Raw genomic sequence first — 26,978 nt, forward strand, 5'->3', positions numbered from 1 at the left:
ACCAGATGCGAGGCGCCAGTCAAGCGAAAGGTACCAGACAAGCGCTAGGCTCCAACCAAGAGCGAAGCACCAGCCAGGTGCGAGGTTCCTGCCAGGCTTCAGGCGGGAGAGATCCATTTCAAGAAAGCCCTGGTCTTCTTTGAAACATGGAGATCTCCTAAGCACTTCATAAGTGACTTGATTCCTTCAAACAGCTGAGAATTAAAAGCGCAGGAAGTGCGCGCTTTTGCAAATTCTTGTTCTTTACATAACAATATGTCATATAAGACATATTAGCTGTGTTGTACGGTAGAGGCAACTCTGTGTTGACTTCTCATTACACAAAGGATGTCAAGTTAACCTACGAGAGATCCTTCTCTTTTAGTTTATACGTTTCTGCGGATACGTTACTGGGATAAGGAGCCGACACTGATCCTTAACTTTGAGTTAAAGCTTTTTAACTTAGTGAAATTATTGGGGTTTTTGAAAGGAGTGTGGGGATAACTCTTTTCAATTTGAGCGTGAACCCTCGTGTTAGGATCAGGTGATCGGGATCGGTGTTGTGCTCCTTCATAAGGTGTATTGTCATAGAAGTGGTCCAGTACCCATTGACAAAGTCCTTTCAGGCTCTGCCGAGTAAGCGGTTCATACCCCATCGGCAGACCCACAAGAACTCTTAGCCATAGATCACATATCTCGCTAAAGTCTTGAGGTGATGCAGACTACCGGGCAACAGCCACGAAGTCTACCACCTATCAGATAGGAACCAAGGTTTTTTCTGTCTATTCCATGTTAGCTCTGTCTTACCCTCCACCAAAGGGTGTCAATCAGCTATGTATATATCTGACAGGTAAGTTGATTGTATGAAAATGATATTGTTATAATACAATAAAGTTTCATACATACTTACCTGGCAGATATATACGATTAATGGCCCACCCAGCCTCCCCGCAGGAGACAGGTGGAAGAGAAAAAATATGAATAGAAAATGGGAATGGTTCCTAATCCTGCCACCCAGGGCAGGACGGTAGATCACCTGACCTACCTGCAGCGTGTGCCGCGAAATTTGAATTTCTGTCGGGGACGACGGAGTCTTAGCTATGTATATATCTGCCAGGTAAGTATGTATGAAATTTTATTGTATTATAGCAATATCATTTTAACTGTTCATAGCCAAATTTGATAGTTCAAACAAAAATATACCTTAAAATATAATCTCAAACCACCCTAATAACATTTCAAAGTCACGATGCAAAATTATGTATCGGCCGACAGCTTTATTCTTAAGTATCCCCTACCATTCAGACGTACTTTATTCTTAAGTATCTCCTACCATTCAGACATACATTTTCTTTGGCCTACAGTGGAACCTCGGTTTTCGTACATAATCCATTCCAGAACCTCCCACAAAAACCGAAACGTACGAAAACCGAAACAATAATTCCCATAAGGAATAATGTAAATAGAATTAAGGCATTCCAGACCCCCAAAAACATTAACAAAAAATACATTTTATAGGTATAAACAGTTTTACATACAGAAAACAATGAGAGAAATAAATAAATGAACATTTAACATCACTCTTACCTTTATGGAAAACACTTCTTAGCGTATGGAAGACAGAGAGGAGGGGAGAGGGATGAGGAGAGGTTGTTTGGAAGGGGAATCTCCCTCCACAAGGAGTACAGGTATCAAGGATCTATCTGGAGTTACTTCTCTTCGTTTTTTACTGGCACTATCTGAGGTTACTTTCCATCTTTATTTTTTACTGACACTAGGACCAGCTTGAGAGTTTTTGGACCCCTGTTGCACAACAAAACTGTCCAGAGACATTTGTTTCCGGCATTTCTTTAAAACTTGCCTAATCAAACATGACATTGTTATTAAACATGTTGGAGACATGGATTACAACTTCTTTTCTGGGCTCAGCCGTGACACTCCGTGATATACACGATCGACAAAACTGCCATCCAAGAAAAGGCGAATAAAGGGTACTGATATACTATTCGGTTCACGAAGTATGGAAGACCATGTGAAACCGAAACGACACAAAAGGGGAACGCGTAATGGCGGCACGCAGCCGCTTCAGCGAAGGCGACGCCAGACAAAACCCTAAATAAAAGGACCACGAAGGTCAAAATCACTCCCTAAATAGTGTCGAACAAAAAACCAGTACTTAACTTGGATGTAGAAGCAGATTGACGATCCATAACTAAAAAACACAAGCCAAAAAGGCAGAGAATAATAGAGCACAAAAATTATGTGCGGCTCTCAAAATGGCTATCAAAAAAATGTCATCACTGACGCTACCTTCGCGGTAGCAGGGGGTGAGCCGTAGCACGGCTCCCCTTTTCTAAAGGGTTTTGATGTGGAAAAGGCTAATTGGAGAGGCGGCTATGGTAGTGTTTTTCACTCGCCCCAGATTCATACCGATACCTTTTTAAAAAGGGTGAGCGAGTCAGAATGTTCTGGCATGTCCAATTTAGCAGTTCTCTGGTATTTTAGCAATATTTTACCTTGGAAATAGCGCTAAAGGAACGTATTTCACTGGGCGACACGGCTTCCTCGCCCAGAAATAGATTTTTCCTACGTCAAACTCCCTTTGTTGGGATGATAATTCTCTGCAAAATTTCTTACATCATTCCACTTTACAAACATGTCTTTTAATCCTTGAAGTAGTCACATTATGTATGCCCATTCGTTTTCCGAATTTTTCAAACCAGCCACTGCTCGCTTTAAATTCACTAACAGCAGCACTTTTTGTATGCATTTTCTCACAGAGATTGGGATGCAACTTCCTCCAACGCTTTGCTACAAGTTCTTTCTTAAATTCTATTGTGTTTCTCGCCTTTTTTAAAATGGGAACTTTCTTTGGCCCGGTAATGGCTTATTTAGCAGTTGCACTCAAATGAAAAAGCACAAAAACAACAAACACAAAAGCAGAATGGGTCATGACAGAAGATGGGATGCATTGTTTGGGTGCTCGACATCCGGTACGTATTCTCCTTGTCAGCCAACAAAAGCTTTAAGAGAAGAGGGTTCAGGGGAAATTTCATTTTGCATTCCCCTTCTCAACTTTCTAAGCAGCGATGTCAGTCACTTTCAACCGGAGAAGCTCCTTCCTCGGAAGTGGCTGCCTCCTCCCACAGGGACTTCTCAGGGCTGATAGATTTGGCATGCAGGTCTTCCTTTACTACAGCCAAGGTGATATTTTCTGGTACAGAAATCTATCAACTTGTAAAGAACATCTTCAAGACTCTAGAAGTTATCAATTTTCTTGAATGGTCCATTGGAGCATTGGGAAAGATGATTAAACGCTTCTCTCCTTTAGCTGAGGATTGCTTTGCTGATTGGTTGAATGTCATTTATTGCACAGACAAAACAATAAGAGATGCTTCCCAAAAATTGGCCACCCTGTTTGCCATACAAATTTTTAAGAAAATTGAGCTATGGTGCTCTTTCACCTCTAAGAGAGTAACTTCTTTTCAGAGTTCACCTCTGCTTTTCTTGCCTTTGGACAGGCAACACCTGTTTTCACAAACGGTAGTGAATGAGATCACTCTAGAATTACAAAAAAGTCCATTCAAGCTCTGTTAGCCCAATCTACAAAACGGCCTTGGGGTTGGGCACCTTTTTCTGCTAAGTCAACCTTGCCATTGAAGAGACAGCCCTTCTGTGGAAGGCAACAAAGACCACAGGCAAGGACGAGAGGTAATGTATGTTTCTTCTCACAAGCAGTCAAGAAGTCCGCTTCCAAGACCGCAACAAAGAAGTAAGAGTGCAGTCCTCCACGGCTGCAGAACTTCAGTTCTTGTGTAAGAACTGGAAAAAAACTGGGTGGAACCTTGGACTGTACAGGTTCTAAAGGTAGGCTACTCGATACCATTCAAAGAGAAGCCACCGTAGGATCAGAAAAATTTTTAGCCCTTGAAGAAGTAGTAGCATCATTAATGAAGAAAGGAGCAATAGCAAAAGTACAGAATGTCAAGTTGGAAGGGTTCTACAACCGACTGTTTATAGTCCTGAAAGCCACAGAAGGATGGAGACCAGTCCTCAATGTGAGCACTCTGAATTTCTTCGTAGAGGAGACAAAATTCAAAATGGAATCAGACAAGTTCATTCTAACAGCTATCAAAAGGGGGACTGGATAAAAGAGGACTTAAGGTGGTGGCAATTAAAGGACAGGTATCTCAAAAGAAAGTCTCTAAACATCTGAACCCAGTCCTTGAATTCTCCTCTGTTGCATCAGATGCTGGTTGGGGAGCACACATATGAGACAAGGAGATGCCAAGAACTTGGTTTTTTAACAGTTTTATCACAAAAAAAGTGCATTTTATGATGGAATTGATTAAAAAAAAAAAAAAGGAACTTCTGGATATTTCTCAAAGAAAAATACTGCGAAAGGCGAATTTCCAGCAAATTATCAGTAGATATGGTCCAGAGAGAAATCCGTTAATGCGTGAGTCCACGAATTCAGAGAACGAATACGGGGGCCCGCTGTATATTTAGATATCAATGTTATTTGTTTAGCCCTGGGCAGGAGCTAGGCTTTTAATCCTTATTACTTAGCTGTATTCTCTTGTTTGTTGTTCAACTGTTAATTACTTCCTCAGCTGGGAAGCTTGTGTTGGTAGAGGTGTCTCACAGGCGCACTGTTGCACCACTACTTACTTGAAGCAGCTCTCTCCCCATGTAAGGAACTACAACAGTTTGGCAAGGCTCCTATGAAAATGAATAGTATTTGATTACATACTTTTTTAGGCACATCCATGAATCCCCTCTGCCTATCAATGTGGGATTCAGCTATGTAATTACTGGGTAGGTTACTAATAAAAATGGTATTGTTATAATAAAATGAAGTTTTATTTGTACTTACCCAGTAGTAACAAATGGAGCCCACCCTCCTTCCCTCACATGGACAGTTTTTTTTTTTTTCTATTCTGAAGGGGAAACAAACTGGTATTTTCATGTAGTAGTTGTTCCTTTTCTTCCCAGAGTGGATGGAGCCTATTCACCTACCGGACACTGGAGGAAGTATTACCGCAATCTTTGGAATTCAGGCTGCCGTCGAAGTAGAAACTACAGGTACAGTTCTCCCCCCTCCCCCCTTTATACGCGCTCTCCGGATTCGCGGACTCGCGGATTTTTCTCTGGACCTTATCTACCCATTATTTGCGGGAAATTCGCCTATTCGGAGAGTTTTTCCGATGATAAATAATCCCAAATTAGTGTATTTTGATTATTTTCATGACTAAATACATTTCTATGATAAAAAATTATTTACAGGCAGTCCCCGGGTTACGACGGGGGTTCCGTTCTTGAGACGCGTCGTAAGCCGAAAATCGTCGTAAGCCGGAACGACGCTTGGAAATATGTCTTAAACTAATAAAAATTTATAAAAACCTTACTTGTAATCCTTTGGTTACACTACATGTTGTTTCCTGTAGTTTTATGTACAACCTGGAGTTATTTTCATAAAAGAATGCTGGTTCTTGAAGGTAAAAACTATTGTAATCCTCTGGTGACACTACATTCTTGAAGTTTTATGTACAACCTGGAGTGATTTTGCCAAATCTTGAGGGCTACAAGAACAGCTGATTACTATTTACGTATCATATAGACTAATTAAAGTAAACGTATCTTTAAATAGGCTTATATATTAGTATCAACAAAACATTTCCTGCTATGAGTCAGAGGCCGTTTAATGAAACGAACACTTCTGTCCTATCTGTTCAGAAAATAAATGTTACGTCAATCCCCGAGACGGTGACCATTGTTGCCAAGGCGTCTCTCTCTCTCTCTCTCTCTCTGATCAAATTACACTGGAACTTTGACATACGATTGCCCTAATATACGAATGTTTTGAGATACAACAGAAAATTTGCGAAAATATAAGCTTTGATATACAAAGAAATATTTGAGATACGATTTTGCGATGAGTGTTAGTTGTATAGGCGACCGATAAATGGCGTTCAGTCTGTTTGTTTGTTGGTGCTGCATGTTAACACGTCGTTGTTTAGTTCGTTGTATTTGCGCCTATTTTTCGTGTTATTTTGTCTATTTTATTATTAACCATGGGGTCCTCCAAAAGCTAAAGACAAAGCAGGTGATAAGAAAAACCCCAAGAAAATGATTTCGATGGAAGCAAAACATGAAATTATAGCAAAGCATAAAACCTTCCAAAGGCATCACCATTATTTCTAAACTACAAAACTGATTAAAATAAAAAAATAAAAATTAGTTTAGCAATGTTATTTCATTTGTGTTTATTACGTAGTTATTAGTGTACATACGTAAATAAAAAGAGAACAAATCGTTCCCTGCCACCCTTCCCTACCTCTTCCCCCTGCTGGCCTCACGTCATCTTTCGTTGTGGTAAGTAAAATTCCTTTCTTTTTTTTAATTGATTTTATTAACATTTATTATCATTTATCACATTGCTATGTTATTTTATCATTATGTGTGTTATTACTCGTTTATTTGTGTATAAATTGTGTATATTATATGTAATTTAGCTGTGTTTAGGTGTGGTTTCATAGCGCTAGAACGGATTAATACATTTACATTATTTTAAATGGGAAAAAACTGCTTTGAGATAACAACTGTTTTGATATACAACGATGGTAACGGAAACAAATTAAATTCGTATGTCAAGGTTCCAGTGTACTGGATAATGTCTCTCTTTTGGATACTTCGATTTTGCCAAATCTTGGAGGGCTACAAGAACAGTTGTGATTACTATTTACGTATCATATAGACTAATTAAAGTAAACGTATCTTAAAATAGGCTTATATTATTAGTATCAACAAAACATTTACTGGCATGAGTCAGAGGCCGGTTTAAACGAAACCGAAAAACACTTCTCTGTCCTTACTCGGAGCGTACTCTCTCCTCTCCTCTCTCTCGTCTCTCATCTCTCTCTCCTCTCTCTCTCTCTCTCTCTCTCTCTTCTCTCTCTATCTCTCTCTCTCTCTCTCTCTCTCTCTCTCTCTCATTGTAATCTAACCAGAAACTTCGTTTTGTTATTATTACTGGAAACAAGCAATGATTTTTTTCATTATTTGTGCTTTTGGACTGTTATATGTAAACTTTGCGCACCGCAAGCTAGTATGTATTCATTCGCTCGGAAACTAGTTCCGCATATGAGGCGTCACTAAAACATAGAAAAATACGACATAAAAAGTGTCAAAAATCATCATAACCTCAAAATTTTTGTTGTAATCTAACCAGAAACTTATTTTTATTAATATACTGTGCTAAACTATAAAGGAGTTTTATCATAGTATGAGTTTTTTAAAAGCGTCGTTAACTCGGAGCGTCGGAAGCGTCAGCGTCGTAACCTCGGAACAAGCGTCGTAACCCAGGACGGATTTTTCCACTGAATATTTAAGAAAAAGCGTCGTAACCTCGGAACGTCGTAAGCCGGAACCGTCGTAACCCGGGGACCGCCTGTACTAATTTTAAAATATTATACTAAGACAGTATTGATCAATATTAATAAGATTAAATGATATCACAATAATAATAATTCTCTCTCTCTCTTTCTTACAGAGATGTATGTTTTCTGTATGATAAATAAATTATTTACTAATTTTCAAATAATATAGTAGTTACTGGGTAAGTACTCATAGAACTTTATAAAAATACCATTTTTTTCCATTATTGTATAATTTATGGAATGAAAACTTAATCTGTTACACAATATAACAGAGGCACCATTAACCAGTTATCAACACCAAATTCTGGTTATCAGCGCCATAAATCACAGTTTTGGTTAATGGCAATTTTCGCTTATCATCAAGTCCGTCAGAACGGAACCCCCTGCCGATAACCAGGGACTGCCTGTAAATCAAGCGACTCAAACAATCTTCTAGCTCTACCTGGGAAAGGTGGTGGATGGTTATTCATAAATAAATCTCTTAATTCAAATAATTTTTTGGTTGGTGAATCACTTGTCTGAATTCTTATAGCACTTTTCATTTTTACTAGCTCTCTATGGAGTGAGAGGCAGTTCACCACATTCAACGTGTAAAGATGATTTTGGTGATGATCTAAAGGCTCCTGAGCATATTCTAAGGCCCTCACTGTGAACCGGGTCTAACATTTTGAGCAATGTGTCCGAAGCCGAGACATATACTTCACATCCATAATCAATGATAGACAGCTCAGTTGCTTTATACAGAACATTAAGGGTATGTCTATTGGCTCCCCAAGTAGTGTTTGATCATTTTCTACTTAGATTTCATGTTCTTTTACATATTGATTTCATGTATGTTACATGGGCTTTCCAGTTTAAGTATCAAATACTGATCCTAAAAATTTTGCAGTTTGGCAAATTGGTATAATACAGATACAAATTACTTTCAAAATTATCCTTTGACATAATGTAAAGAAATTCATGAAAGTGATGTTTGTAATTCATGTAAACTGTACTTCAATCTTACAATTTATTTTGTAGTCATAGGATCCCTAAAAAAGGGAGCTGAAGGAACCCATTTCACAGAGCGACACTGCTGAGCCCAGAAATGTAATATATTATACAGCATAATTCACAATAAATACCCAAACATGGTGCAACTTCAAAGTACATTATATTGTAAATCCCGAGGTACCTTTAATAACTGACAGTATTGAAAGTTTTTTTTTTTTCTGGCACCACCTAGCTGTCCAACTACTACTTTACCTTCACTTGCACTTACGAATCTTTTGATAGAGACACACAAGTGTCTTGCAATGCGATTCACTGGCCTTTTCCATATTCAAATCCTGTAGTACTACTAAATACAAAACTGCTGTCACAAAATCACTTAAAAATACTGTAGATATCTTGATACAAAAATCCATTTACCAAATGTGTATCAAAAGGACTAATCATGCAGAAAAGAAGGCAATATGCTATAAAATTTTGCTAAAACAGTATATTCAACTTACTTTCATCATTCTCCATACTTTGCAAATTTTGAAAACAGATTTTAGACACTTGACAGTATAATGTTGTACTATTCACACTAACAATGATGCCTAATAAAAATAAATCGGTATCAGTAACCATTCTAATAGCATCTGGCAACTATTATTTTGCACTATCTATGTTTCTATTGTACAATACTTATCATTTTCACATGTATATTGACACTTTTGGGAAATCATCATCACACAGTGTAATCTACTATTGCCATATGATAAGATAGCCCACTGAGATAAAAAAAGATATCATGAAATTCATACCAAGTACTGTCGCAGGTTCTGTACAGTCTTGCACTTGTAAGAACTGTTCTTGTAAGAACTGTTAAATTTAAAGGCTTCACAATATTGTAAGGGACTTGAGAATTGCTAAATAAAACCACACTACAGAAATAATGATTTATTTTCAATGGTTCTGCCACCATCTTGTAGAAAGAATATTAAATGACAAAAATGCCATTTGATTTTCTTCCATCAAGATTACAAAAATGGGCGGCAAAGTATAGGTGAAACAAGTCTTTTATTTCCGTACGGGAGTTTAATTTTACAATACCAAATGTTGCTGTTATCTATTTCCCAACTGTTGCTGGCCATCTCACTTTAACTGGTACAGTAACATCATTATTTAACAAATTTCAGACAAAGTAAATAGTTAATGACTATCCAATTATAAACTCAAACTACTTTGCTTATCTATTACACAAAACCCTAAAAACCAATCAAATAAAGCTGCCACATTCCTAAATTTAAAACATTATCTGCAAATGTTTGTTATTAGAGTGGAATGAAGAGCTGGTAACTCATAATTTACTACTGCTTCTGTGAAAAGAATGATAACTTTATATCATAAACAACCACCAATTATCAAGGAAATACAGCTATGCTCAAAACTGATGCTACATGACTGCATAGAATTTCATTCAAAATTCACTAACTGGAAAACTAACATGCTCCATATTTATCTATTATTTCAATGCAAAAACACACTTATTGCATACAAATAGGCCATACATAATCTGTCATATATTTCAAAACTGTAAGAAAAGTCACGTATTGCTTAACTTCAGAGAAAAAGACTTACAAAACATTTTCAAAACTTTCGTTCACTCATCGCTGATATATTTGAACAAAACTAAGTTGTCATCAAACTTAAGTATATGTATACAAATGTAGAATGAGGCCACTAATATCAACATGTGAGGAGAGCGTATTTGACCCAACCATTAGTGTTGGTGCAACAGCAACCACCTCGTGTAACATGAGTCTACAATGAGTACCAACATTGAAATTATCTTGAAAACATTTATTTTATATTTGTTAAGAGAAATAATCAGATTTTCATACAAAATTATTTATGATATTTCTTAAATACTTTAAAAATGACGGCATACTAGCAAATATTCGCCTATGCAATTATTCTTTTGTCAAAGCCAAGATTTTGTTCCTAGGCCTAGGTGTGCTGGCTTTCTTTACTTGACACGTAGCATTCATGTCTCTACATTAAAAATTTCTAGTCAGAAAGCAAGTGAGGTTATCTACTCATTCTTGAACTTCAAGTCACCTCATGAAAGAATAAATTATAGTACACCAAAAACAAACAGGACTTTTAAGAAAATATTATTTTAAGCAAGTTGAAAAACAAGTGTTCCATACACCTTGATATTAATCATTATATTTTGATTATAGCCATCTTCTCCATATATTCAAAATTATCACCACCTTTTATTCTTCAAAGAAGGTAATCTCTACAAATAAATTCATTAGTAACAGATTACATCTCAAAAAGCTTAGATTATTTTTGGCCTATAAATAATTTTGCAACATCCAGGCACCTTGAACACGACCTAAAACTTTAAAATTCAAAGAAAACTTGTAATTCATATTCCCAGTTTGAAAATGTCATGATGATGACTGTTGAGCTATTAGGTCTACTGTTATAATGCTGCAGATGTAGTTATATTGACCAGCCCAAGGAGCATGTTAAGCATGCTGTCATTGACGGCACCACTAACATTATCACGCCATACTTTGAACTTAAGCAATGTGGGGAAGAAAAAAAAATCAGTTAAAATCACACTGATTACAAACTATACCAATGCATAAAAGGGATCATATTTTTATAACCATAAGGAAAATAGTGCTAGCTGTGAATTCACAAACTTTTTGATATGTATGACAGAAGTGAAAAAAAAAAAGTTTTAACACTACTTGGCAACGTCGCATTGAGTGAGAATCTGGACGATACAAAAAGAATCATGCCGTATGAGATTTGAGCATCGCTGTACACACATTTTATGTATATAAAATAGGAAAAAGGTACTTTTTTATTAACCCTGCTCTTCCCAGGTTAATTCCTTTCACACACTGTTTGGTTTGCATTATTCTTCTATCAAGTTTACACATTTGGTAATGAATGGACAGGCAACTATACATACTTTAAATCCATTAAAGACAATAGCTACAGGATACCTACTGTAAGTTTTTTCTATTGATATTAGTTCCACATAAAATGACGTTTTTTTTTTTTCATTTAAGTGCTACTTTACCCAGAGGTGAAAAAAAGCTCTTCATCTGACTATCTACAGCAAAGCAGAGACTTAAAAATATTCAAAATCAACTCTGCAAGATATAAGAAATTCCCTTGTGCTGGAATATGATGGACTCGAGGTGAGGAGCTTTGACCATCCATGATGAAAAAAGATTATAGCTCCTCAAGTACCCTACATACCTATCCTTGACCAGAATTCAGCAATCAGAGATGTGGCAATGCATATGCCATGTTTGTCTTTTACGATGAATGAAAAATAATCTACATCAATAACTATCAGACACTGTATTCATCACAAATTTGCTACTTTCAGTTATTTGATTAAATCCAATCATCAAATAGCTTCATTTTTCCAATTACACTTCCCCTAGAAATAGGGCACTGCTCATGTATGCCAGTTATAAAGCTTTAGCCCTCATGCTACAACTGCCAAAGTATAGACATGGCATTTTACTTCTCTCTGAATTTCATGGAGGTAGAAAATGAACATGCCAGTAAAATTGGACTACTACTGTATTTTATGGGGTAAACAGGGATTTTGTCTGATGAAATCTTCCCTAAAAATGCAAGATAACAAATTCAAAATATACATAGTATATATATCATGAGTGTGTTGATTACCCTTAATTTTGTACTGCACTATCTACAACCTAAGCTGGTCACAATACAGCTATAGTAGTCAGTGTTGAAACTATATTTTTAGTTGGTTTCTAACTTACTGGTGATAATGAATTTTAGAAATCTCTTGGCATTCTACTTTGTCCGGGTCTTCATGCAATTGTTTAATTGTGGTATTATCAGTATTGATACCTTTTTATGGATTATCAGTAAATCCGCTTATTTGGCAAGCGTTATACGTATAGATAATGAACATTATCACCATTATCAAGCAGATAATGATCAGCATGGGATCAAGCACCAAATGCCAAAATCCTTGAGTGACATTCTGCCTGATTTTTTTGTTTCCTTAGCAAATGAGTTTGATATAATTTCCTAAATAAGAAACATTAGACACTGTAATAGGCTAAATGTAGACTGAGATTTTTCTTTTCAGTTTGTTTTAGTGTGTGTGCGTGTGTTGGGTTTTAGTTCTTACACGTATTCATGTTTTTTTTCTCTCTTTTTACTTGCCAGCAAGAGCACACAGAACGTGCAAATTCACAGAACACTATCAAAAACTCAGGATCAGTAACAAATTAAAGTTTGACGAGTAGACAGCTAGAAATAGAAAAGAGGCTTGCTCCTCTTAAACCTTACCTGATAAGAAAGAAATCCAAGAATAGTTGATAATAGAGTGAGAGTGAAGTAGAGAAGTGATCAGAAATTAAGGAAAGGAGAGAATGCAAAGCTGCCAGATTATGGAAATAATAACGCTTGATAAGTGCAACCCTTCTCCCCAGATAAACAAAATATTGGTTGATCTCTCCAGTAGGAAGAAGGATATCGATTACTTAGTACAAACTGATTGATGCTGAGCAAGCTGACGTCCAATCTGAAGGTCTCAAAGACCATGGTTGGGGGAAAACTTTAGTATCAGAAGGGAGTTCTTTTGATAGTATTAGGATGGGAGGATTGTAGAGTTAGATTGAAGAATTTTATTAAGGATTTTTAATTAGGTTAAGGTTCTTTTGATGGGGAGGGGAAGGGGGGGAATCTAGATAAGTTTTGAGGAACTATAGTATTAAGAAGGTGAACAGTTGATCAAAATATAAGGTTATTTATGGTCACTGTAGTATTAAGGAAACAAATTAGATTAAGGAAAATCGGCTTCACTTAACCTCCAAATCTTTTCCCATCATAGTGCCCCAACTGTGTCCATATCAAAAACACTTCGTAATAATTAGGGGCATTTGATAGTAAAGTAAGAGCCAAGGCAATGAAAAATAGATTGGTTACAAGGTAGAGGCAATGGATGAGAAAGTGTGTGAGATGGCAAAGAAAATGGCTAAGGATAGCCCTGGTGTTGGGAAGGGAAAGGATCCCTGAGAAAGGAAAGGAAGTACCCGCCATGGAGGACGGTATGAGTGCGGTGAGTGAAAGTGATGAGGATGAGAGAAGTAAGAAAAGAAAGGGAAAGAAGAGAACTCAAAAGGGGGGAATTAGGCCTAAATAGTGTTCCTGAGGGAGGTTCCCCAAACTTAAGAAATTTTGTATCGGGAAGAGAAAAGATTTATGTGAGTTTTTTGATGAGTATGAAGTATTGTAGAAAAAATATGGGGAGAATGACAGTGTATGGATGGAGGAGCTGGGGGAGTAACTCGATGGGCAGTTGAAGATGTATGCGCAAGGGTGAGCCAGGGTATGAGTCAGTCAGAACAAGAGTAATTGGGCAGGTGAGAAGAATGAAAGGGACGTGTGGCCTACGAAAAGGACAATAGGTTTGGGGAGGCAAAAATGAAGGCTGGGTGGGGAAGATGTGGGCTTATATGCCTTTAGGCTAGGAGCATTGGCCAAAAGGAAATATGGAGAGGAAGGAATTGAGGAAGACAAACACCTCATGAAGTGCAGAAGTTCTTGGCCAACATCCCTAAGAGAATTGGGCAAAAGCCGAGAGAGCTTTTAGGAGTGGAAGCGTAAGTAAAGCAAATGGGAATATGAGGGGAAGTCAGATGGGAATGGATAATAGGGGTAAGGAGTGTTCCAGGTGTAAAAGGACTGGGCATGTGAAAGCAGATTGTAGATTTCCAATGGTGAGTGTTTCAGCTATGAGAAGAGAGGGCCTATGTTGAGGGACTGCCCACAAGCAACAAGCAAAAAGAGTTGCATCAAGTGAGAGACTGCCCTAGTGGAAGGAGAATAGGAGTATGTAAATGGAAGTCATCATGGAAACTGGAAAGACTGGGCATTTTGCCCAAACATGTAAGAATCCTCTGAGCAAGAGTGAAGGATGTGGAATGGAGGGTCACATGAAGGAAGACTGCCATAGCAAACCACAATCCCAGGGAAACTAAGTGTGAAGAGGGTTTACCATGGTGAGCCCTCTCGCATGACGGGGAATGAAGAAGGAAATATAAACATAATGAGAGCACATTATATTCAGTGCAGAAGATGGACAGAACCACCGAATTACATAATGGAGCATCCCATCAGGAAGTTGTAAAATGAGAAGGAAAGGGAGAATGAAGAAATAGGTGAAAATATAAATTGGGGAGATAAACAGCTAGTGTTAGTGAAACAAAAGAGAAGGTCTAAAGGGAGAAGTAGTAGAAAGAGTAAGGGTACATTTACATACTAGGTTGTTTGGATAGTTAACGGGATAGGTCATTTGATTTTGAGTGGTTTTAGAAGTCAGCAAGCGTGAAGAGTGATAATACCCTTACGGTGTTGTTTGGTGGTAGTGTGAATGAGATCAAGTTGATTTTGAGGGATTTGAGAAGTATGTGGAAGGGGTGAATTTGGAAAGTACAATGAAAGTGGACAAGGATATGCAAGATTTGGAAAGATTGGGAACACCGAGTCATGAGAAAGACGATAAATACACTTTGGGTAAGTTTCCTATGAGTAAAAGTGTTGAAAAAGTGAGTGTGAATGAGAAAATTAACAGAGTGCGAGTGGTGGGGAGTTTTGGATAATTTGAGTCGTCAAATTAAAGTCTAGCAGAATTAAGCGAGAGTATAGAAGAGATGATAGAAGCCATGTCAGGTGTTCCTGGGGTTGAAGCAGATGAACCAAGGCTGGGTGAGTCTGGTGCAGTTGGAATAGGGGTCAGTGAAGAAGAGGTGTTGCATGAGAGACCATGGACCCAAAGTCAAGGTCCAGTTCTGGAGTATGAACGAGCAGTGAGGAAGGAATTTTAAAAAAAGAAAAAAAAAAGGAAATGAGATTTCCTTTTCCTTTATTTTAGTACAGGGAGTGTAGTAGGCTGAATGTGGTAGATTTTTTATTTTTGTTTTAAATGTTTGTTTGCTGTGTGTGTGTGTTTTGGGTTTTAGTCATCTTATTATTTATATTTGCTTTTTCTTTTTATACTTGCAGAGAACTGGATGTTGTTAAGGACAGCACACTCAGAACATGGCAATTCACAGAACACTAATTAAAGCTCAGATCAGTAACAAATTAAAGTTGGATATGTAGGCAGAAAAGAAACTTGCTCCTCTTAAACCTCACCTGATAAGAAGAAAGAAATCAAAGAAAGACAAATAAGAGTAGCAGTTGAAAACAGAATAAGAGTGAAGTAGAGAAGTGATCAGAAATGTAAGGAGAGAACATGAAGCTGCCAGATTGTAGAAACGAAAACACTTGAAAAGTGTAACCCCTCTCCTCATTCCTCCTCAAATAAACTTCGACAGCAGTTAAAGGATAAACAAAATACTGCTTGATCTCTCCAGTAGGAAGAAGGAGATTGACAACTTAACACAAATTGATTGATGCTGAGCAAGCTGATGTCCAATCTGAAGAAGCCTCAAATCCTATACAGTGTGACCTCGACATACAAAAGGCTCAACTTACGAAAAACTTGAGATACGAAAGCAAATACAAAAAATTTTACAGCCCTACATATGAAAATTGCTCAAGTTACGAAAGGTTGTTGCTGTAAAGTCCCGAGATTCGCCCGGACCACCAAGAACAATTTTAAAACTCGCGCGCCACCAACTGAGTAAACTCACCACCATCCTCCCACTCTCCCATTGGTTCCTGATGCTAGTCACCCCATAAGATCCTGCTCTCCTATTGGTCAGCATTTACCCCTTGTGCTTTAAATATTCTATTGGTAAAAGGATGCTGTAAATTGAAAAACTTATTCATGCAATACATTTAATAAAAAAAAAACATTAGGTAAAGATAGAATAAAGAATAGAAATGAATGGTTCTTATACTGTTCGGTAATTTCAGTAGTTGAAGAGAGATAATGAAAATTATGGCTTACTGTGTACTAGGAAAAGTGATTGCTTGGCGATCGTTCGATACTCGTAAGTGCTGGATGTAAACAGATGTTTGGAAGCTTTTTTTCTTTTGTTTGTTTATTATAGTTAATGGTTACTTAATAATTATTTGAAATGAGTACAGGCGGCCCGCGGTTAACGGCGCAATCACTCAACGGCGAATCGGTTTTACGGCGGTCGTCAAAAATAATCATTAAAAAAAAGGGATTTTGACGTAAGGAAAAATCTATTTCTGGGCGATTGGCTCGTGTCGCCAGCGAAATATCCTTTAATCTATTATTTCTAGGGTAAATGTACTAACACATACCAGAGAATAAATAAATAAAGAAAAAGGTCAGTACAACTGACTCGCTCACCCTCCAAGAGGGTGTCGGTATGAACACTATGGCGAGTGAGACCACTACCACGAGCCGATTGCCAATAGAAATCTCCCACTACAAAATCCCCACAAGAGGAGAGCCGACCCACAGAGTGGGCAGCAACTACTACTACTCCATCCCATGCTGCCGACTGCTGCGCCTCTGGTGGCCATCCTGAAGTTAGCAGACAATCTTGAGCGATGGGATGGGTAGGGCGGGATTTCGCTGGCGACACGAGCCAATCGCCCAGAAATAGATTTTTCCTTACGTCAAAATCCTTTTCTTTTCTGGGACTCAGCTCGTGTCGCTGCGCGAAATCGTACCAGAGAAATAGCACAAGATTGTAAAGAAAATTCAACAAAACAAAAAGGGTCTCAAATAAAAGATAAAATAAAAGAAAGAATATAATGCTAATAAAGATACATATACACAATGATACAAAATTAGAAATATTGCTTAAATTAAACTTAATGCTAATAATATTTCTTAAATTAACGTAATTTGCATATATACAGGGCTTACATGGAATATATGTTTCAAAAAGTAGTATCTGTGTATTCGATATGTACCAAGAACTCTAAAGCAATTATGACAATAACTTGAACAGAACAAACTTCAATAATAATAATATATGAAGGAATGTATATGACTTAATATACAAAACCCGTAACCATTGTAAATAAGATGTATCCCCTAGCATAAAAATAAGGGGATCACATCAAAGAGATCAAATATATACTAATTCGGATTGTGCACGTGTCCCATAGCAAAAAAAATAAGGGACACCCACCATCATCATAAAAAGCAGCTAAGGACACAAGGTACCGTAGATGAACAAGGCAGGCATAGACGAACTGTTGGGTGAGACAGGTAGAAAGGAGGACTGGATCTTCTACTAGAGATTAGACAGAGTCGGGGGAAACGATGTTACCCGCGCAACTGCTGAAAATTTCAGAGCTTCCAAGGACTTTAAGTAATGACGTTTAAATACTGTCGGCGATTTCCATCCAGTATATTTTTTCAACTCATCGAAGTTCATATGTTGGAAATAGTTAATTGAGGTGGCTACTGCCTGACATCATGTGCTTTTGGAAAAAGAGTCAGGATTGGCTTGTTTAATAAAGTACAGGATCTGCTGCCTGATGCCTTTAATAGATAAGTACCACCTTTTTCTCTCTTAAAGAGAGGACCCGATGAGGATGAGGAGGTCCTAGACAGAAAGGCTCGTAAGGTCGATACAGGGCAAAGAGATATATCTTGTGGAAGGGGTACTACCTTCCATGGTTCCCACCTCATCAAAGGATCTTCATTCTTTGCTATAAAAACTACGTTCCGGAGAAAGTAGCACTTCCCCTGTGGGAAGAAATTGAATATGATCGGTCTCTGGATAATGCCGACAGTTCTGAAATTCTAGCTCCTGAGGCCAAGCTTAATAAAAATAGAGTTTTTCTTAAGAGCATTATAAATGAACATGAGTCATTATCAGTTTCTGAAGCAGCTTTAGAACATCATTTAAGAACCATGATACTGACGGTAGGCCTTACAGAAGGTCTAAGTCTAGCACAAGCCTTGGGAATAGACGAAAAGTAGGAGTCTGTCAAGTCTATGTTGAAACCAAATTGAAAAATCTTTTTCAAGGCTGACTTGTTTGTCGTAATGGTGCTAGCTGCTAAGCCTTTTTCAAATAAAGATCTGAAAAAGGATATAGCTGAATTGATTGTCATGATTTCTAATATCTGATTCTCTCAGGAAGGTTTGCTAACTTTTTGACAGCAGCATCATACTGTCTCAAAGTTGAATCTCTTTTATCGGATTCCAAGAAGAGAATGTTTTGAGGGTCAATATTCGCATCCCTCTTCGCTGCAAACTTCATGAAATCCATAAAGTTAGGGTTTTTAGAATTCCTGAGGAAGCGAACACAGTCTTCGTTTGCACTGACTGGAGAGCCTGGGACTGGGAATCCGAAGAGGGCGAAGACCCAGTTCCAGAATTAGAGGGTACCAATTGCTCTTCGGCCAGTCTGTGGGGCTACTAGAGCCACTTGACCCTTGAATGTCCTGAGTTTGTTCAGTACCATTCATGGCAGAAGATTCACTGGAGGAAAGACATAAATCTTCTCCCAGTTGTTCCAATCTAGGGCCAGGGCGTCCGTGGCATAGGCCAGAGGGTCCAGGTTGGGGGCCACATAACATGGGAGTTTGTGGTTCGCTTGGGATGCGAAGAGATCCACTTGTAGGCCTGGAACTCTCTGAAGAATCCATTGGAACGAACTGTTGTCCAGTGACCATTCCGACCTCTAGAGGTACTGATCGGGATAGAGCATCTGCTATGACGTTTCTCACTCCAGCTATATGGGTGGAGGAGAGGTGCCAACTGAATTTGTCCGCCAGGGAGAAGATGGCTACCATGACTGATTTAGATGACGTGATTTGGAGCCTCCCCTGTTTTATACAATGTACTACCACTGCGCTGTCCAAGACTAGCTTTATGTGGGAGTACTTTGGCGGACGTAACCTTTTTAGAGTCAAGAACACTGCCATTGCTTCCAGTACGTTTATATGGAACTGACGGAACTGAGGTGACCAAGTTCCCTGAACTTTCTTGAACTGGGAATATCCTCCCCCAACTGCTTATGAAGCGTCCGTGTGGATGGTAATCCCCGGAGGAGGAAACTGAAGGGGCACTGATATCGATAAGTTCTTGACTTTCGCCCACGGCGAAGTCGATTCCGTAGAATCTGAGGACTGAGGATAATTTGTCCCATGGAACTGACATTTGCTCGTGAGCGCCAGATTCTGGTTAGGTCTTTCGTTTGGCTTTCATCAAGATGTTTGTCACTGGATGCAAACTGGAGTGAACCCAGGATCCTTTCCTGAGTTCTTCTTGACGCAAGTTGTGACTCAGAAATTGCTTTACTGACTTCGCTATTTTTTCTTTCCTCTTGGCTGATGGAATCGACAGAGTATGGGAGGATAGATTCCATTGGATGCCCAGCCACTGAAAGTTTGACTCTGGAGTGAGTCTTGACTTGGTCCTGTTTATCTTGAAGCCTAGATATTCCAGGAACTGAATCACTTTCAGTGTTGCTATGTGGCATTCCTCGACTGTTGGAGCCCAGATCAACCAATCGTCGAGTATACGCTACTACCATAACCCCTTGCGATCTTAGTTGTTGAACTACTACTTCCGCCAACTTCGTGAACACCCTGGGTGCTACGTTGAGCCCGAAAGGAACTACCTTGAAGGAGAATGTCTGGTCTCCTATCTTGAAGCCCAGATACGGACGGAAGTGTCTTGCAATAGGGATATGATAGTAAGCGTCTGTAAGATCGATAGAGGTGGTGACGGCCCCACGGGGAAGTAAGGTCCGTACCTGCGAGATCGTGAGCATCTTGAACTTGTCGCAGCGAATGGCTAAGTTTAAGCGGGAACAAAGTCTAAGATTACCCTTCTTTTTTGTGAGCCTTTCTTGGAACGCTGAACAAGCGTCCTTGAAATTTTAATCTGTTGACTCTCGCTATAGCTCCTTTCTGAAGGAGGTCCTCCGCATACTCCGTCAATTCTTTGGATGGAAGTTGGCGGAAAGGTCTGGATGGGGGCGGGTCCGCTACCCAACTCCAACCCAGGCCTTTTGACACAATGCTCTGCGCCCACTTGCTGAAATTCCACCGGTGGCGGAAGTGAAACAGCCTCCCTCCTACCTGAAAGTCCTCATTGATGTTGGTAGCCTCCTCGGCCTCCCCTGAAATGCTTTCCTCTATTAAAGGACCCTCCCGATTTTCTCCCACGAAAGGATCGCTTACCTCTGCCTCCCTTACCCGAGCGGTCATACTTCTGGGAAGCCTGACCCTCGAAGACTTGATTGAAGGCTGGAGAGAGAGCGTAAGAGTTGGAGGGTTGAGGCTGGGGGAAATGAACTAAATTGGCTGCGACTGAGCCTTGGAGGTAGAAGGTTTGGGCTGCTTGCACCAACGGGACAGCTGGAACCTGCTGAGTAAAGCGTGGCTGTTTCTTCTGGTGGTAAGGCTGGAAACGTCTGGGTTTCCTTTGAGCCTTACCCTGACCACTTGATCTTGGCGTCTCTTGGCCGTAATACCCCAACGATCTTAGGTACCTTTGGTTTAGTCTCGTAGCCTCTGCCTGGACCTCCTTCACCATCGCCTCTGGGAAGAGGTCTGCTCCCCAGATGCTCGATGCAAGCAACTTATTCGGTTCATGCCGAATCGTTGCTTCTTGGAGGACATGTTTTCTACAGTTCGTCCTAGCCGTGGCGAACTCAAACATATATATGCACCGTTTGAGTCAGAGACTTGGTGAGAAGCTTAAAAAGTGGCTCAGAACCATAGGAAATGGTAGCCACCTCGGTCATGGCCATGGTATTGATAGACCTGGCTAACCTAGATTTGGCATCAAATTCTGCCTGAATGAGGCTATCTGGAAGCCTAGGCAGCTTCTCACCAAACTGCTCCATAGCACAGTCTGGTTTGAGTTTGCCCGCCGAAAAAGTGTTGGGCAAAATCTTCCCACAACTCACGGCTGAGGAAGTAAAGGAGACGTAGGGTCCGCTTCTTTCAGCTGAGGCATCGAATCCCCCTTCTGGGCTGCTGGAATGGTGGTTGTAGCGATCTTTGTCAAGAAAGGGAGCGGGGTACTCTCTTCCATTGTAAAGATCGTAAAAGGACTCTTAAATGGTTGTATCTTTGTGTTGGAACAGTCCATGTCCTCTAGACACCTGAGCCATTCTCTCTGAGCCTGGTCTCGTGAATAGAGGACTGTCTCTTTCGGTACCTTATCGTCTCGAGTCATGGCCGAGGCGGTGAGCCTGGCGTAGCCGATGAACGGAGGCTGAAGGTCTTCCGGGTAGAACTCGAAGTCTTCAATCCTCCGAGTTCCACATTCCGGGATAGAGATAAGCCCGTCTTGGAAGGGGGCGTATGACGCTACTCTCCAAGGATTGTTCATAGAGAACGGAGGTAGAGAGTCATACGGAGGTAATTGCGCTCCCCCTGTGCTGAAAGGTGGGGGAGAAGCTAGTGGAGCTTGGCTCAGTCCGGCTATAATGTTGTCCTGAGAGTTGATCCTCTCAGACAACCGGGAGATCATCTGTTCCATACTGGTTTTCAGAGAACCAACCAGATCGCCCACTTGTTGCAATAGACCAGCATTGGAATCCAAAGCCGGAGCTGCTGCGGAGGTGGAAGGGTGGCTCTGAACCGGAACCAAAGGTAGTGGAACTGTTGACTCCGCTGGAGTGTGTGATCTCTCCCTGGAGGATCTACTCCTAGAGGATTTAGAGCCGGACCCAGAAGCTTTAGACCTCTCTGCTCCGGGATTTCTAGCCGGAGACTTACGAGATGAAGATGACGCCGACGCCGTCTTTTTAGACGACGACGACGTCTTAGTCAAGGTTTTTACTGCTTGACCTTTGACCTTGGGTCTAACGGAAGCATCAGGAGAAGTATACAATTCTGTACCTGTAAAGCCTTGGAAGGATGGAGAGGTTGCAGGGGTAGAAGATCCAGTGGCACCCAAGGGCATCCCTTGGGCGTCCAACGTACCTACCTCGACCAACAGGTCGTCTACACCTACCATGGGTTCGATATTAAGGTCCAATGTCGCGACTTCCGAGGAGATGTCCTGGCCTGGATCCGTCAACGAGGCAGCGAGCTGTTGCTGAATGAAAGCGATAGTCGGGGCCGCCTCTGCTGGGTCGACGTAGCCCGTTGACTTGCCTCCGGGGAAGATCAGTACCGCCAACCTCTTCTCAAGAATGTAGGGCATACCCTTGGCGGCGTTCTTCCCAAAACCGCCGACCCAGGCCCGCAGGGTTGCCAGAGCGGTATCCTTCACAGCCGGAGCCTGGAAGAGAGGGTATTTATTAGATTTTAAGATTAAACTTAAAACTAAAACTAAATTAAAAGCTTAACTTAAAATTATAGGGGATGCAAAAACCCCTTGAATTTTTATCTTAAGTTTAAGAAAGATTGAATTTAGAAAACTTAAGAACTATAACAAATTGGGGACTGGCTAACGGAGTTGGAATACTTACCCCGTCTAAAAGCTGGCTCACCAGATCATAACAGATGGTGCATGTCTCGTGATACCAGACCTGGAGGTCCCCGTGCGGAGTCGCGCATGGAGCATGGGACCGGCAAACTTCATGTCCACAGGGGTCTTGAAGTGTGGCGGCGCATCCCGGATGCTCACAGTTGGTGCTCTGTAAGTGAAAAGACACATGAGTATCTTAAAGGCTATCACTTACAGGCTAAAGGACAGAAGAACTCCGTTGCATGCCGGAGCTCGGAAAAATTTTGGGCATAACCCCTCCCTTAACGCCTGAATAGGCTATAACCCCGGAGAGATCCGGTGAGGCAGATAAGGGAGGGGGGATGGTTTAAGGTAGCTTAAGATAAAACTTACTAGTTTAACATAACAGATTCTTGAACCTATAAAATTCGAACGTACCGGACTAAGTCCAGTGCGTGGCGGAGGGTGTCGCGACTCAGCGCGACGGAGGGGTTAGTAGAGACCAACTGTATGTCTCGGTCCACCCTGCGGGGTGGACTAGCACCTTTCCGCTGGATGCCGGGGCTCCGGTAGCAAAGGAGCCCCAGTAAGGTGGGAAAGGGCGAGAGGACACACAGACTCGCGCTAGCAACGGAGCGACGGAGTAGCGACGGAGGGGGGAAAGGCCAGTCCCCCCACCCTTACCATCCGGCCGGACCGAGAAGCTGGAGAGGTCAAGTCCAGACTGGGTCTGTCCCGTCCCTCTACTCCCTCCGCCTGGGGGGAGAGGGAGGCAGGCTATTCGGGTATGCGGAGTGAGCGTGGTAGACCAACCCACCCCCCGAACTCTATGGAAGAGCGGGAGGGGGGAGATGACTGGACAGGCGTCTGGCTGCTCCGTGATCACGTAGTGACCACGGGGCGGTAACCACAAAACAATGAAACAATAAGGCCTAGAAAACACAACCGGCTGATCAGAGAGATGCTATCGGGAATGCAACCGAACTGAAGAGCGGTAGCATATTGGCCCTATGGGCCATAACCTAGGCTAGTAGAAGCCAGACGCCTACACTAACATAAACATATATAATATAAAATAAATAAATCATGAAAGAAAGAAAACAAAATAGTAGGAGAAAAAATCCAGGAGTGTACGACTAACCCGAAGGAAAGTCTACCACTCAAGCTAGCCAGGGCCGATACTAAGAGCCGTGGCTAGGGTCTGGATAGAAGGAGCCTACATAAGGTAAAAGACATGCATGCATGACATAAACCGTGTAGACTGTACCCTAACAAATCGGATGATTAAAAATAGAGCGTACTAAAGTAAGGGAATGTTCTGGGTATGGGAGACCAAGACGAACCCGCCACGAGGCAGAAACCATGCTGCCATGCTTTCCTCGACCTAGAGTTCGTATTTATACCTAAAAAACGGCAAATACGGGCTCAGGGACGGAAAAAACCAAATAGCAATAAAAAAATGAGTACTTAACTTAGCTGCTGCGATGGCTGCACGCTCCATGATAAATAAATCCAAAGTTAAGGGCACAAATAACACAGAGTAAAAAAGGGCACGTGTATACAGTGTGCGCTAACTGAAAAGGATAGCCACCAGAGGCGCAGCAGTCGGCAGCATGGGATGGAGTAGTAGTAGTTGCTGCCCACTCTGTGGGTCGGCTCTCCTCTTGTGGGGATTTTGTAGTGGGAGATTTCTATTGGCAATCGGCTCGTGGTAGTGGTCTCACTCGCCATAGTGTTCATACCGACACCCTCTTGGAGGGTGGAGCGAGTCAGTTGTACTGACCTTTCTCTTTATTTATTTATTATTCTCTGGTATGTGTTAGTAACATTTACCCTAGAAATAATAGATTAAAGGATATTTCGCGCAGCGACACGAGCTGAGCCCAGAAATAAGGCATTTTATAGGTATCTTTACGGCACAAATTTCAGTTAACAGCGCCGCTAGCGCCGTTGTCTAACAAGTTCATACATATGTAGAAATGCCGTTCAGACCATAAAGGTTATGCAAATTATATTAACAAATTTTATGGAGAGTTATTATGTAGGTATTAGGGTAAAATATATGCCTCTGACGCTGTTCTATGCCGAAAATATCGAGTTACATAAGTGCAAATTTAGCTATGGATGTGTCGATTCATAAATGTTCATGCTTTTGTTTAAAATGTGTATGAAAATGTATTACGTGAAAGGCATTTTTATTTCTGTACAGAAATATGATACAAAGGCAGCTTTTGAAACTGCCCTTCACGTTATCAAATACGATGTTTTTTCATGTTCTTTCTTGTAAGCCGCCGCCTGCCACTCTTCCGAAAATGATATTGTTATAATACAATAAAGTTTCATACATACTTACCTGGCAGATATATACTTAGCTAAGACTCCGTCGTCCCCGACAGAAATTCAAATTTCATGCCACTCGCTACCGGTAGGTCAGGTGATCTACCTGCCTGCCCTGGGCGGCAGGACTAGGAACCATTCCCGTTTTCTATCATATTTTCTCTCTTCCACCTGTCTCCTGCGGGGAGGCTGGGTGGGCCATTAATCATATATATCTGCCAGGTAAGTATGTGTGAAACTTTATTGTATTATAACAATATCATTTTCATACAATGAACTTACCTGTCAGATATATACTTAGCTGATTGGCACCCTTTGGTGGAGGGTAAGAGACAGCTAAAATGGAATAGACAGGTAAACAACATATGTTGTAGGTATAAAAGAAAAACCTTGGTTCCTACCTGATAGGTGGTAGACTTCGTGGCTGTTGCCCGGTAGTCTGCATCACCTCAAGACTTTAGCGAGATATGTGATCTATGGCTAAGAGTTCTTGTGGGTCTGTCGATGGGTATATGAACCGCTTACTCGGCAGAGCCTGAAAGGACTTTGTCAATGGGTACTGGACCATTTCTATGACAACACACCTTATGAAGGAGCACACAACCAATCCCAACCACCTGATCCTAACCACCATGTTAGTATAAAGAATTGTTCTGAGTTATCCCCGAACTCATTACAAACAACCCATAACTCGAAACTAATACGCATTCATACAAAAATTCTCAAAAAAAATTTTTTTATAATACTCCTCTAAAAGATATCACAAGAGTTCCTTACTGAACAACAGTGACTGGCCACCAGTGCAGCACCGAGCCCTCTTTGTCAGCAGAAATCTAGAACATATCTAGTAGAAGGTATGTACAAAGTTAAGGATTGGTGTTTGCTCCCGTACCCAGTATCGTATCCGCCGATACGAAAGGCCCCAGAGAAAAACATTTCTCGTAGGTCACGCGAACGTCTTTAAGATAGTGAGATGCAAATACCGAATTGCACCTCCAATATGTCGTATCAATGATTTTCTTTAGCGACATATTCTTCTGAAAAGAGAGAGACGTCGCCACTGCTCTAACTTCATGAGCTTTTACTCTTAAAAGCGGAAAAGAGTCGTCAGGACAGAACTTGTGAGCATCTGTAATGACGCTCCTTATGAAGAAAGCTAATGCATTCTTAGACATTGATTCTTGTGGGGTCCTTTAATCGAACACCAAAGACCTTGCCTAGAGCCCTCCCATTTGTTTCTTCCTTTGTAAGTAGAACTTCAAGGCTGTTACAGGCAAAGAGACCTTTCTGTTTCTCTACCCACTATGACTCGATAAGCCTTTAATCTCGAATCTCTTGGACAGGGATTCGAGGGGTTTTCATTTTTCGCTAGAAAAAGTGTTCTAAACGAGCAGAAGGCCGAGTCTCTGTTAAAGCCGACTTCATCTTCAAGGGCGTGAAGTTCACCAATTCTTTTGGCTGTCGCCAAAGAAAGGAGAAACAAGCATTTCCTCGTTAAATCCCTAAACGAAGCTAAATGAGGAGGCTCGAATCTGTCAGATGAAAGGAACTTGAGAACTACATCCAGGTTCCAGCTGGGAGGAGTTAGTTCCTTAGATTTTGTTGTTTCAAACGATCTAATCAAGTCGTGCAGATCTTTATTATCAGCAATCTCTAGGTCTCTGTTTCTGAAGACTGCCGAAAGCATGCTCCTGTATCCTTTGATAGTCGATACAGATAAGTGAGAGTCCTCTCTCAGGAACAAAAGGAAATCAGCGATTTTGGTTATAGTGGTACTGGAGGAGGACAACTTCTTAGACTTACACCACCTTCTAAAAACCTCCCACTTAGACTGATAGACTCGTCTAGTGGAAGCTCTGCGGGCTCTAGCGATAGCGCTT

At 40.7% G+C, this 26,978-nt stretch overlaps 1 protein-coding gene across 2 annotated transcripts in view; it reads right to left on the reverse strand.

Annotated features, from left to right (window-relative positions):
• Positions 1 to 26,978, reverse strand: part of LOC135219136 (uncharacterized) — a 220,949-nt gene that overhangs the window by 110,330 nt on the left and 83,641 nt on the right. The window contains exon 1 of one of the 2 annotated variants that reach the window (XM_064255591.1): positions 8,912 to 9,083. The exons of the other annotated variant lie outside the window; for it this stretch is intronic. Within the exon in view, the coding sequence (XP_064111661.1) occupies positions 8,912 to 9,032 (121 nt within the window). The 5' untranslated portion in view covers positions 9,033 to 9,083. Of the gene's footprint in view, positions 1 to 8,911; positions 9,084 to 26,978 lie in introns of those variants that run through there. 2 annotated transcript variants of the gene reach the window in all.

Source organism: Macrobrachium nipponense, chromosome 1 (genome assembly GCF_015104395.2).
Source record: "Macrobrachium nipponense isolate FS-2020 chromosome 1, ASM1510439v2, whole genome shotgun sequence".
NCBI lineage: Eukaryota > Metazoa > Arthropoda > Malacostraca > Decapoda > Palaemonidae > Macrobrachium > Macrobrachium nipponense.